Source organism: Vespula pensylvanica, chromosome 9, assembly GCF_014466175.1.
Source record: "Vespula pensylvanica isolate Volc-1 chromosome 9, ASM1446617v1, whole genome shotgun sequence".
NCBI classification, from domain to species: domain Eukaryota; kingdom Metazoa; phylum Arthropoda; class Insecta; order Hymenoptera; family Vespidae; genus Vespula; species Vespula pensylvanica.
The window spans coordinates 1289453-1304425 of record NC_057693.1 but is presented as its reverse complement, the minus strand read 5'-3'; the positions used below and the strand labels follow the sequence as shown (position 1 = coordinate 1304425).

Sequence of the window (14973 nt, the reverse complement as noted above, 5' to 3'; positions counted from 1 at the left end):
TAAGCCGAAGAAACTCTCTCTCTCTCTCTCTCTCTCTCTCTCTCTCTCTCTCTCTCTCTCATTTTGTCGTCCATGAACCTTTGTGCCCTTTTCCTCGTTGTCAATGACGTTCAAATTGTATCCCATTTCCGGTAGTTCGTCGATAACGCATGCGCTTTAACATGGTGTTGCTTGACCCCCCTTTCTTCCTTCGCATCTGCGCATTTTCCAGGCCCGAGGAGAATTTCCCTCACAGCCGACGAGGCTGTGTTCTCCCTGCGTTCCCAAGAATCGTCGCGTAGCTTCGTCGAGCGAACGAGAGCCAACGAACTTCTCCTCTACGACTAAGTACATCTCTTTTCGCAATTCTTTACTCGTGAGTATTATATACGATTATCCTATTTAATCTACGTAGATCATAAATTTTCTTTTTATCATTGCTTTCATTTTTTAAAATCTAGACGACATCTTTGTCGAATTTTCTCTGTTAACATATCGACGCGAAGGTGGTCTCTTTCTATAAGGGTAAGAGAGAAAAAGAGAGAGAGAGAGAGAGAGAGAGGAAGAGAGAGATAAAGCAGAAAGAAAAAGAAATAGAAATCATCTAATGAATAATATTTATCATAGAATTTTAATCGTAATATCGAATCTTGTTTTCTTTAATGAAATCCGGATATTTACCGATCATTGATCATACAAACCGACATATCATAAATCTTCAAGAATACAAATGGTTCCTTTTATCATTTCCGATATCTTTGCTTAACTTCTGGTTTCCGTATCCTTTCCAATTTGACATAGATAAACGTATAGATATATATTATCGTTAGTAATAATCTTTCGTTATGAAAAATAAAACGATTATGACGATTAAAATAAATTATGAAAGGATCTTTTTCTTTTTTTCTTTTTTTTCCAGGCTTAATTTTTCCTCGCAAGGATGTACAAAATCGTGAAAAAAGGCGATGCCAGTCTACAATACACGATCCTACCACAAAGTGATCAATTCACTTCGAATGGATTACCACATACAACAACGATGATTAACGCGAACAGAAAATCTCGATCGAGAATCATCAAGTGTACGATATGTATGCTTTTGCTGGTCGTATTGTCGTGCGTTGCGACGCCATTCTTGATCAATCAGAACGATCATAATCTCTTTGCCGGTACGATACTGGTTATGGGTAGGGTCGGCTACGAAACAACAACAACGACGACGACGGCGACGACGGCAACGGCAACTGCGACGGCGATGATGACGATGACGACGACGACGACGAGTAGCTCGTCGATGACCAGTAGCACGTCAACGACCACCGAAAACGCGTTAAAAAGTGATAAGGTCAGCGAAGAAGAAGAGGAAGAAGAAGAAGAAGAAGAAGAGGAAGAAATAATCGAAAAGAATAGATACCAAGTTCCAATCACGACGACGAGGCCAAGGACAACGACCATGATGACAACGTCGACTAGTGCTTCTTTAAAAAATAAAGATTTTAACGATCAAACGATGTCGATCGATTCATTCAGGAATGACGATTTTGAATCTGCCGATACTATATCTCCAGGTACATATCTGTATATATATGTATATATAAATGTATATTTATATTTATACGAATGTTGCTCGTTAATATTAGGAATAGTATAAAACAGATTTTTAAGTAAAATAATCATATATATTTATTTATTTATTTATTATTTAACAAGGTTTATTTGATCAATTTTATCATCACTCTTTGTTTCTATAAACGATATCACAGAATTATATCTCCAATTGAACGTACATATATATATATATATATATATATATATATATGTGTATGTGTGTATTGACGTGTTGCTCGTTAATATTAACTCTTTGAGTTTAATATGAAGAAATTATTTGATTTGAATTTAATTTAATGAAATATGAATAAGATTTAAATATATTTCTGCATGTCCTAACGCAATATATCGTATCTAAACGTATAAATTTACTTAATATTATTTCATATCTATCGAGGAGTTAGACTCGTCATTTTATATTTTATTAAAGGAAATTTATGTAAATGACATCAATTTAAGGAAATTTAAACGTAACAAGATCAATCATATAATTCTTCACTTATCATTCATTCGGAAGATTTTATTTCGTTACTTTTATTATCGTAGTTTATTTTTACAAATAATTTCACAGCACTACCGACAACATATTACCAGGTACGTACGAACATATATATATATATATATATCCGCGTTTATATCAAGATCTACAAAAATTTATAGTATAAAAGGATCAGTTATAAATATTCACTTATCATTAAACAGATTTTATTTTACTCTCATAGAGTTTATTACTCTACTGTAAACGATCCTTTTTCTTTCTTTACAGTAGTTCTATCGTCATCATATTTCCAAGTACATACGAATATATAGGTATATCATATGTATGGTCTATATAATCTTCTATAGATACATAAACGTGTTGTTTGCTAATCTGAACTCGATAAAATATCGATTTTTATTAATAAAATAGTAGAAAGAATAACATAGGGATTTAAAAGAAAATATCTTAAATAATTTATAAATATTTATTTATTTAGTTAATAATAATATCTGCTTCATTTTCAGAAGATACTGTTATGGAGGAAGCAAAAATTCCGACTGATTCGTCGATAAATACACGACAAACGAGTTCTTATTCGAGTTCTCAATCTTCCTCATCCTCGACTTCATCCTCGGAATCCTCAAAGTCCTTGTTAAGTAGCATCGAACCTTCAGAAATGACGAAAACATCGTCTGGTATGGCTAGGATGGGAAAGATGCCACGAGTGACCCTGAAGTTACGAGAGAACGAAACGATACCACAAATGTATATGAAAGCTGGTATAGCCTCCTATAAAAAAGGAAATATTACAACGAGCGTTCTCGCACATGGACTAAGTCTAGAAGGTTTGATCTTTAAAACACCAGAAGGAACGATCAAGCCATGGACACAAAAATGGTTCTTTTCTGATCCTTCTTCAGATTTTCAATGGAAGGTCAGCTTTATCTGTCTTTATTCTTTTTATATTTATATATATTAATATTAATACTATATATATATATATATATACATATATATATATACACATTATATTTATTAATGTTCGATTTTGTACTCGTAAACTCACGATAAAATAATGGAGTTTATGTTATTAATATAAAAGTAATAATTCGATATGGTGAAATCGTTACGGTGAAACGGTAGAACAATATTCGACATAAATAATACTAATGAAAATTGAAATTTGTTTTTACGCATATAATTTCATTAGCTTAGTTTATTTACTTATAATTTAATCAGATTATTTTATTTCATAAATTCAATTAATCAAATATTCGAAGAATGACGATTTTATAAAATATTTTTTTTGTATATATTATATATATATATATATACATACATATATATATATATATGGAACAGATATATGGAACAATAATTTTTATTGATTTTAAATATCTCGTAATTTTATTAAACGCTCGTGACACTTTTCATTGATGTTCCCTGCAAAGTACTAACCTTTTGAAAATAGGACAATATTGAATTTAATCGTTCGTATTATTGGAATACTAATCTATTCTATAAGGATTACAGAAATCGATCGAATTCTATTCATAATGGCTTTGTCATCTCGCCGTCCGTTCCATCTTGCATCCATATTATTTTCTCTGGTTTGACCCTTTTCACTTGGATATATAGATAGATAGATAGATAGATAGGTACATAGATGATTATCGATAATTGGATTATCTAGTGCATTTATTCATTAAATTGGTCGTACGATTTCAACAGGTGACATTAAACGGATAGATACGATTGACAAAAGATTCCAATTCGAATGATTCTTCTTATACAAGATAGTTACAACTTCTACTACTTGTTTCTTAAATAAGAGATAAATGCGTTAATTAATTAAAACCCTTGTCATACTTCGAACAACGTTAAATATTGAGCGTATTTTCTTTCGTTTCTCTTTTCTGTTTTTACTTTCGGCTTTTTTTTTTTCTTTGCGTTTTACGCAACGTTTGTAAAAACAATATATCGTAATATATAATTATCTTACCAAAATAACGTTAAGTTTATTTAGCTCGTATTAAAATTCACAGAATTTCATCGAAATAGTCGGGCAAACATACTATAATATTCTTGGAATGAGAACGATCAAATTATTAATTATTCATTAAAGAATTTCGTTTAAGAGCGAGTCTTAACGAGAAAGAGAAATCTTATTAAATATCTTTCATTTTTAATAATAAAATTTAATCGTCATAGAAAAATCTTAATTACCTCTTTCTTTTCTTTTTCCTTTTTTTTTTTAATTATCATCATAATATTTCTTATACTTATTTGTTAATATCGGAGATACACTGATACTCTGGTCTCTTTTTTCTTCTTCTATTTCTCTTTCTCTTTTTCTTTCTCTTATAGGGAAAAACAGGTTATCGATCCTAGCCTTCGTATCCTAGCCAAGGAGCAATACATTTGAAATTCCGGAAGATGTTCCCCCTAAGGAATTTCGAATTCGATTTTAGCGAAAGTCTTAGAGTATTCTCAACTCGCGTTCACTTCCAAAGCTATTAATTTAAAACACTCGTATATATCGATCCCATTGCAGCAGACATTTAAACAGTCACGTTCGGTAGGATCGATAAACACGACAGGTGAATCTAAAAACGGACGAGGAAATAGCATCCATTTCTTATTTTCTTTAGTATGGCCTCCATTGGGATTCCGTTATTTCCTTCGGTGAAAGATTGGAACGCGTAATATCTCGAACGAAACATTCCTCCGATAAGAAGAAGTCTTCGTCTCAATAACGTCATCATATTTTTTTTTCTTTTCTCTTTTTTCTGGTTTTCTTTTTTTTTTTTTTTTTTCTTTTTCTCAAATCGAGAACACGATACACCATCCGATAATTAATTTCTATCTGCTAATGTCAATTAATAAAATGTAATTACATGGATTGCTTGAAAGTTCTAAATTAATTATAAGTCTGTATCATTGTGTGCAGGTATATGTAAATATATAAGTATATAAATATATAGAATATTTCGATTTTAAACGATGCGAATAAATAGCTACGATCGTATTGGTTTGACAAACAAATTTTTTGAATAATCATTATTTCATTAAGAGATGGAAATGGTAATATGTATTGCAGCTATCTCATAAAGGATACTGTTGTCAAAATATAGAGGTCATGTCAATATTGTTTCTTTTTCTTTTTTAATGGAAATCGATATTTTAAGTCTAACAAATGTTGTAGAGAATATCAATATGAATTTAACCTACACCCACGGTGTAGGTACTTTATACCGATATATCATCGATTTATGGTGCCTTGAAGTTTAACAAACTGTGCTATATATTTACTTATATATCTAACTATATATGTACATATATATATATATATATATCCTACATATATATCCTAATATATAGAGGAATGGTTCGATAATTATAACCATATTAAATTAATTCTCATTCGTTAAATCAATATGAAATTATTCGAGTGCAATGAATTAACAATGACGATATAAAATATTTCTTTTCGAATTTTCATAAACGAACCGTCCTTCTTTTATATCACGATAATTGCGTAAAATATTTAATTATCAAATGTAATTATTATCTCGAATTAAGAGGACTACCAACTTCACAGGGTTCAAATCAGATACCAGTGTCGATGTACGTCCTTCTAGCAGGATTGGCAGGATTAGCGAGTCTAAGCATCGTCTTAATGATTTACGTCCAACGAAAGGTGTTTCGACGGCAACGGCACGACATTGAGGAACCAAAGATGGAAGTACAGGAAGAAGACAAATCAACGTTATTGGGCACTGATAATCACGAGATCGAAGATAAGGAATAATTAAGAAATGATCAGGAAAAACTACGTTGATCGTTGACCTCGCGACTGAACTTTCGACTAATTTTTTTAAAGAACGCATTTCTTTAAAAAGACGCACACATGACGACGATGACGATTTTAGAAAGAACGAAAGAGAGAGAGAGAGAGAGAGAGAGAGAGAGAGAGAGAGAGAGAGAGGAAGAGTATAGATTTTCTAATAACTATGTCTACCGCGTTTAGGATAATAACAGGACGAAAATGAGATTTGAATCCTTTCAATCTCTTCACTACGACGATCTTATTGAGACTGGATAAATAGTTATCGATCTTTTTCCGATATATTAGTTTAGTTATTCGTTTCGTTGGATCTTTCCACGAAGAGGACTCATTTTCTTATAACTATATTATAATGTTTTTCTATATTTTATAAATAATAACGATTTCAATTTCCAAGAGGAGGAAAGAAACGTACATGTATATGTATATGTACGTATGATGTATGTAATGTACGTAGCGGATAGAGCATACGATTCCGTACAAAAAATAATGTTCGATGTGTTTTCGAGAATAAAATGAGGTAATGAGGAAGACACGATGATTAGAGTAAAAAAAAAAAAAAAAAAAGAAAAAAAAGAAAAAAGAAAGAAAAAATAGTGAGGGGTAGGAGGGAAAGGGAAAAAAAATAAGGAATATAAAAAGAGAGATTCAATGATGTCATAAGTAACGCAATAGAGCAGTAGCAGAAGAAAAAGACGGTTATAGTTTCTATTTTGAAGATTATATTTTTTTAACTTCATTCATTTCGATTTCCAGATACGCGCACGGACTTATATCTATGTCGATTAGGTGCGCTATGTGTATATGTGTGTGTATATGTATGTATGTATGTATGTATGTATGTATGTATGTATGTATGTATGTATGTATGTATGATGTGTATAACATATGTGAGAATGTGTTTGTGCTTCGAGTGTGTGTATTTATTGCGTGTACGCGTGGGTGTGTTCAATGACGCCCATCTTTTCGTATCTTGTAGCAGATGGATCGTAAAATAATTTTTTTCTTTGCCTCCTACGAATCTTTCGCGAGATTTTTTACGCGTTTTATAATCGATGAACGAATGAACGAACGAACGAAAGAACGAACAAAGACATGGGATACATGTAGTACGAATACACACATACACACGCTCGGAAGCATACGCGTACGCGCATGCATACATATATACACATAAACGTATACGCGGACATATGTATATCAATACTCCTATGAATTTTACGCGAAATGCTTCGCAAGGGGCACATGAAATATTTGTATTACGATCGTCGATTTTGAATACGAAAAGTCGGCCATCGTTTACTAAACTCGTCACTTCGTATATGTATGTATAACAAATAGGGTGCTTCGTACATCTACTCGATCGTTAAAAAAATAAATATATAAATAAATAAATAAATAAATAAATAAATAAATAAATAATAAAAATAAAAAAAAAATTAAAAAAAATATTACGAACGCCATGCTTCTCGACGAACGTATGAAAGGATCGTTTTAAAATACGTATACGGTATATTCATGAGTGTATATATATATATATATATATATATATATATATATAAACACACATATACATATATATGTATGCGACGTATACTCTCCTGTGATTGATTGCTTTGATGAGTGTGAATGTATGGTGTGTATAATTTATATACATATATACGAGTATTCTAGTGACGAGATAACAGGTAACGAGAAAACGTTTCTTCAATTGCTTTTCCAACATGACCGAACGAACAAATACTAGCATTTTTTAAAACAAAAAGAAAAGAAATACAAATAGAAATATATATATATATATATATATATATATAATATACGAACATAATATTTTAATTGGTAATATAGAATGGACGAAGGGCAATCGATTCTCAGTACTAATCTCGTTGCAAACCTAGTTAGCTTAGGTAGGCAAAACAATTGTGTGTACATATATATTTAATTAACATTAACGTTGTACGTATATCTCGATATCGCGCATTATTGGAGCACGGTGCATTTATTATCGGGGAGGATCTGGATCGGCCGATGGAATTAGCTGATTAGGGGCCTATGAATGTATACAAAAAGAAAATAAAACATTAAAAAAAACAACACCAGAGACCTGTTAAAAAAAAAAAAAAAAAAAAAACAAAGAAAAAGATGTCGGTAACCATCAGAAGTTTTCTACTTTATCGAACGATGGTAAAGAGGAAGAAAGATAAACGACAAAAACGGGAAGATCACTTAAATACCGTTCGTCGATAAAATAGATATTGTTGTTATCTCTCTCGACTATGAAAAGGAATACATACCGAGTACGAAGCTTCGCTTCGTCGCGTGTTTGCCACTATTTTTGTAGTAGAGGTCGAGACACGAAGGGGAACGTTGCGTGAGAGTATCAGTACGGCTCGGGCTTTAGTCGGATCGAGCTCTGGCCTCTACTTTCTGTTCTCTCCACCTCGCTGCATCGTGTAAGTACGTAAAGCCGAGGACAATTTTTTGAATCGTTAGCGAACGAAAGAGAATTGTGATGACGTATTCGTGATTAATTACTATTATTTCTATTTTATTCACGTTTTTAAGAGGGATATAAGAGGGGAGAAAAAGAAAGGAAAAAGAAAAGAAACCCACGGAGTTTACAAATCGAAAGCTATTGATCATTCGAAAACATTCGACACCCTTAAAAAAAAAAGAAAATGATTATTATTCTCGTTCGTTTCTCAAGAGATTTATAACATCATTTTTTGAAAGGGCCGAGGGCCCATCGTTCTAATAACCCTGACACCACATTCAGAATGCAGGGATATCTGGTTAACCCTTGTAAAGGTGTCTATATGATAAAACAGTCGATAATAAGGGACGGTTATGTCGTGATGCGCTATTACCGATCAGTCAAAGGGGTCAAAGGCAAAAGTGTCTTCCCACCGTGATTCTCTTAACGTAATTGCGCATTATCTTTTACATAACCAACAACGTTGAAATTTTCATTGTTACATATCCTCGGTTATTTAAATTAATTACGTTTCTTCGCTTATTCGTGGAAATATACGAGTTGATTACAGTTAATAGTCGTAAAAACATTAATGCGTATTTTATTATACGTTAGAATTTCACAAAAAATTCATTGATAAAAAGATATGACTTTAAGTACTCGTGTCTCGTAAATCTCTTATGAGACTACTCTCTCTCTCTTTTCTCTCTCTCTCTCTCTCTCTCTCTCTCTCTCTCTCTCTCTTTTCTCTCTCTATCTCTCTCTCTCTCTCTCTCTCTCTCTCTCTCTCTCTCTCTCTTTCAATGTTCTCGTCAAACTAACGCAGAGGGATTAGCGAACGACTGACGATGTGCGGCGCTTCGTGATGCGCCAAAAGAATGACGCACTGAAGTGAGAGCTACGTTATACGTTCGAATTTGGTGAGATGTAGATGAGTCTCGTTGTCTCTCGGTCTCCCTATGACACGTGTTTGTTCACCATTCGATGACGTGACGAAGCGACGAGAGAAGCTTCATGTCACTCTCGATGCAAATCATGCATCGATCATTTTAAACACGAACACGTTTTCAAGTGTTCGAAATTCGAAAAAGGAAAAAGAGAAGAAGAAAAAGACGACGGTGCTGCTACATACTCGATCTTAATTATTTGTTCTCTTCGATAACAGACGAATATATAGGAAAAATATTTATATATATATACATATATATATATATATATATATATATATATATATATATTTATATTTCGTCACGTATCTATTCTTAAGATTAAGTTGTTGATCAAATCTATATAGATAATATGTTAGTCGTTATATTCCTACTGTTACGATCAACCTTAATCGGTCATTAACTCAATTTTTTCCTCACGTTTAGTTACATATATACATATCATATATATGCATACATACGTTAGTTACGAGTTACAATGGGAATAAATACAATTTTTAGTAATATCTTTTCTTGGCCGTGCATAAACCTTCGATATAATAACATTGTTACGGATCGTGACAATTTTTATGTATTTATTTATTCCTTTTTTTTCTGCTTTTTTTTTTTTTGCCAATTAACGTTGTATCGTTTGATCTAACAATGTGATAAAAATAGAGTCAGAATCTTAACTTTGTTATATACATGAATAATCGACTGTCTCTCTCTCTCTCTCTCTCTCTCTCTCTCTCTCTCTATCTATCTCTCACGATTTATCTTTTCTCGAATTTCTTTTCTTTTTCATTCCTTTTGACCCTGAACTGGTTCTCTTGGACACTCGAAGGAGAACTCGTTCTCTAGTTGGATAGAAACCGAGTTTTCATTAACGTTTATGGAAATGTCTGAACGATTGCATATATATATATATATATATATATATATATATATATATCAACAGTTTTTAATGATAATACATACTTTGCTTTTATTTTTATTATTTTCTTGATATAATGGAGTGATATCAGATACGACAATATATCATCGACAACGTTTGTCTTCACTTTCTAAACAGTTTCAAATTAATCGATTCGATTATTGAGCACTTAAGAAAAAAATTTCTTTCCTCTTCTCTTTGTTCTTTTTTTTTTTTATTTTTTTTCTCTAAAACGATCTCTTTTATATACTTTTGAATACAAGATAACACAACTAGGAGGTTCGTGTTTCAAAATAAGACAATTGTCTTCTTGATTATCTAACTTCTAATCCAATCTAATCATTACCTCTTTTACGTATAATGTACGGAAATATACGTCCTTTGGGACGTAAATACTCAATAGTTTCTTAGAAAGAAATGAATGGAATAGGTTGGACAATGATCACTGAATTCATTATCTTCTATGTGTATATATATATATATATATATATATATATATATATATATATTACTTTTCTTTCTTTTTTGTTTTCAAGATCTTGTATTATGTTTGCGAAAATATGGAATTAACCTTTTAAAGATAGCGGTAAATGTTTTTTTATTTTTTGAGATTAACTTGCTTGACTAATGATGTTTATTATTATCTTTTTAGTAACCTTCCGCGAAAAAATTATCATAAAAGTAATTATCATAACTGATATATATATAATATATATATATATATATATAAAAAGTCACTATATATATATAAATATATAAATATATATAAAGTGTTCGTTCATCAATGTCTAAGTAAATATCTTGCAATTATTAGAAATTACAAGAAGATTTCTAAAGAGAAATTTACATTACACAAAAACAGAGATATACATTTACACGTTTAATTTTTTCTATACGCACTTTGTGAAGCAGTTCAGAGCCACGCAAACTTCTAATATTTACAAGAGATGTTATTTTTAATATCATATGTGAATCAAATCAATCAGATATAGGCGCAATAAAATCGAGAAACGGTATCGAAGAAAAGAGCCTTTCAAATGGCAATTCAAATGCAAGAAAAATAGTCGACATTTTGAAATGGTGTAAAAATATTAAACAAAATGGATCGTCGTTACGATAGTAATGATACAAACTTCATACTTTTATTTTCCTTTTTTTAATTTTTTAATAAAACATTTGTAATTCTATTCTTATACAACATTTTGTTTTTATTTCTTTTCGTAAATCATATCGGCAGGCGGAAAAAAACCTGAAAAACCTTGTGTACATAATATATATATATATATATATATATATATATATATATTATGTATACATACGTGTATATATAATACGTATGATGTTGAAACTTGATACAAATTTCGAATTAGTTTTATCTAAGCCATAGTACGATTGATTGATGAAAGGACGAAGCCATAAAACGACTTTTTCCTAGGGTCCATCGCGGTTTCTTATTTTTATTATTCGAAGTAACACAAGCTTGCTGTTAATTTAATTACACGCACACACTAGACATTACGATCTCTATATTAAGTCGAGAAAACCATATGGTGACATGCTCGAAAAAATATGTGCGGTTCGTAAACATTATTTATACATACATCTTATACATGTATACATAATACTTCATATAAACATTTATATTATATATGTATATTAACAAGCATTAGGCATAACGAACGAATCGTTTAGAATTTTACGATTAATCGTATGCAGAAGAAATATGCATCCCAACTAGACTTGATATTTTACGATATATTAAAAATAATTTTAATGGCGATCATTTTGAATATTTAAATATCTATATAATTATCATGATTTAATATTAATTACGAGTAACATTTATGAGAGCATTTTTTAGATAATTTAAATTATCTTTAAAGCGAAGTACAATCGGTAGACTCATTTAGATAACTTTTCCATATTTGTGTCAATGACAGAATATAGTTGTAAAGAATAAGTTACACACGTTAGAAGGAAAAGAAAAAGAGAAAATAGATATACTTGAATATTGTTGACTTAAACGAAGGAAAGACATGTATGTATTCATCAAGGAAAGTTTCAATGATGCAAAGAATGATTACGTCGTAAATGATTTGTGCTTTTTTTTTTTTTGTTTTCTTTTTTTTTTCCTCATACATTTTACATTGCAAAAAGATCTAATAGAATTTATCTTGATCATTTTTCTTTTCTCTATGATATGATAAAATACTTGTAGATACTCGTCTAATTTTACACGCTACAATATAATATCTTTATAATATTATAATTCGATTTAACGTCGAATCTCGAACTTTCGATCGAAGGGTAAAAGGTTAACAGTGCGTGCGATTAGTTAGAAATAATAATTGCGTAAGCTAATGGCGAAGTTCGGCTCTAATTGCGTGCTTCAAATAATATATCGATTTCATGAAAGATTAGAATTTGAATTTGGCGCGCTTTATTTCACATACATTCAACGATGTCAAAGGCCGGACAAAATCGTTTCTGTAGTCTTACTAGAGAAGCAAATACATTCGGATCAAAGTCCTCTCATCGATGATTCTTTTGTATTGTTACGGAATTATTTGTTTTCTTTCTCCCCTTTCTAGACGATAACAGATCAATTTGGAGCATTGACAATTTCGTATTATAATGAGGGAAGAGTCATAACACTAACGATAAGCGATTTGTTATTTCTCTTCTTTACTTATCCGATATATTCGAATTTATTCGATTTAATTTTTTACGTTACTCGATGTATATAAATACGTTCTTTTTTCCTTCAGATAAATCAAAAGTTTTATTTTTTAATAAAAAATATTGTAATATCGGTGGTTATATATCGTTTTACAAAATACTAAGGAAATGATAACGGAATGAAGATATAATCGTGTTTTTTTTTCTTTCTTTTTTTTTTTTTTCTTTTTTCTTCTTCCCACGTGACTACGTAATATATAACGTATACATATCTAAAGGAAAAATGAAATTGGAATTCCCGCGAGAAACGAGAATATGGTTCAAGTCGTCATTTTCCATTAACTCCGTATACGTTGAAATTATTAAAAAATACAACGAAGAATGAGTCTATGAAACGAGTTTTACGAAGGAAGGAGATAAAATGGGAACAGGGGAAACAAATTGTAGAAAATTAAATTTGATCGTTCAGAACGATGATAAAATGAAAGAAAAAAAAAAAAAAAAAAAAGAAAAGAGAGAGAAAAGAAAAAAGCAAACGAGAAAAAACAAACAAATAAATTCACGGATATGCTTCGATATTAATTCAAGTAACGATATTAATTCAACGATGTGAAATTTGATCGAACGATAAATTTTGATTGAAAATGTCGATTAATTCGAGGGTACCGCGTTATCAATGTGGGGTAATTAGATATTCTGAAAGCTGCGCAGTAACATTGAACTCATGGTGGGATTGAGAAGGATAAGGTAGGGGAAAACTAGGACTACCCCATTCGCCCGAAATGCTTTTGCATAAATATCATAGTCGGTGTACGTAACGGCATAGTTTCTCTTTAGTCGAATGAACAAATCAAGAATTCAAGAAGATCACAAAATTTTTATTCGATAATTATCAAATAGGTATGTACATAGGTGGCAAAATTTTTTTTTTTTATCAACATTTTGTTCCTCTTATCTTACGTTATCGTACGATCTATCATTTTTTTCTCTGTCATATTTTTTTCTTTTCTTTTATATGTTTTTCCTTTATATAACACAAATTTACAATTTGATCTGTATCTACTCGTTTTACCGTACGATATATATGTACGTACCGACAAACGACATTTAAATTAGAAACTCACACCCACGCAATATTCAAATCGAAACGAAGGGCATGAATCTATTTTGACTATGCCAATTTTCTTACTTACAGAGATCTCTTATTAATATGATCGTACAAAATTTGTCAATATTATCATTCGCTATTATCGATTATCTTCAAATAATCAAACCACTTATAAATTTCTCTGTATAAAGTTTTCTATAATTTCCTTTCTTTTTTATTTTTTTCTGATTATTTCAATCAATAAATTGATCGATATAAATAGGAAAGACGAAGAAAAGTATCTCGAGTTTATCGAAAGAATGATTAGGCAGACATGTAAATAACGCACATTATCAGACAAAAACAATAAAATTGCAAATTGTCGACCGTCTCCCGAGCAAATTCATAGTCTATAATACATTACGTAATGATAGTAGACTACCATGAAATACATAAGCCAACGAAAGAGACTGTTAAAGTACTTTGTCGTCTGACAATAAACATCGTTAATGAACCGATAAAAAAAGAGATAGAAAAAGAAAGAGAAAAAAAAGGAAGTTCGAAAATCCTTACATTACATTCGCATCTATTCTTGTTTGTTTAGATAAAATGGAATAATATTGTAAGTTGCGTCGAGAATATATAGAGCTTATCATCGGTTATTTGTCTTATCGAACTTAAGACTTTATAGTCATAAATTTCTTCATCCAATGAAACTTCAATGATTAATAATTTAAAATTAATGAAATCGATTATTTTCCACTGTAACTATTGATCATCCTGATGCAAAATTCTATAATTAATTTTCTTTCTTTCTTTTCTTATGACTTCACCATTAAATGTTTTAATAAATTATTAACATTTGGATAACATTCGTTATTATTATTTTTGTGAAAGGTAAAATGCAGAAAGGTCATTGATCGTGAATGCTCTGAATTTCTTTCTGTTCTTTTTTTTTT

The 14973-nt window shown here is 30.7% G+C and overlaps 2 protein-coding genes across 5 annotated transcripts in view; both read left to right on the top strand.

Annotated features, from left to right (window-relative positions):
- The first annotated feature begins 198 nt into the window (after positions 1–198).
- LOC122632014 (cell wall integrity and stress response component 3-like) lies at positions 199–7325 on the top strand. Of its 2 annotated transcripts, none has more exons than XM_043818384.1 (4): positions 199–355; positions 899–1547; positions 2593–3002; positions 5682–7325. In XM_043818384.1, exons 2-4 carry the CDS (start codon positions 920–922, stop codon positions 5877–5879), a joined length of 1236 nt encoding a protein of 411 aa, XP_043674319.1. In that variant the 5' UTR covers positions 199–355; positions 899–919; the 3' UTR covers positions 5880–7325. The 2 variants fall into 2 exon arrangements, with proteins under 2 accessions (XP_043674319.1, XP_043674318.1); XM_043818383.1 differs by having other exon boundaries at positions 5670–7325.
- A 924-nt stretch (positions 7326–8249) lies between these two features.
- Positions 8250–14973, top strand: part of LOC122632008 (pyruvate carboxylase, mitochondrial) — a 15654-nt gene continuing 8930 nt past the window's right edge. For 2 of the 3 annotated variants that reach the window (XM_043818364.1, XM_043818362.1), the window contains exon 1: positions 8250–8368. The gene's annotated coding sequence lies outside the window, so the exon portion shown is untranslated. Of the gene's footprint in view, positions 8373–14973 lie in introns of all 3 variants that reach the window. The other variant, XM_043818363.1, reaches the window with a different exon arrangement.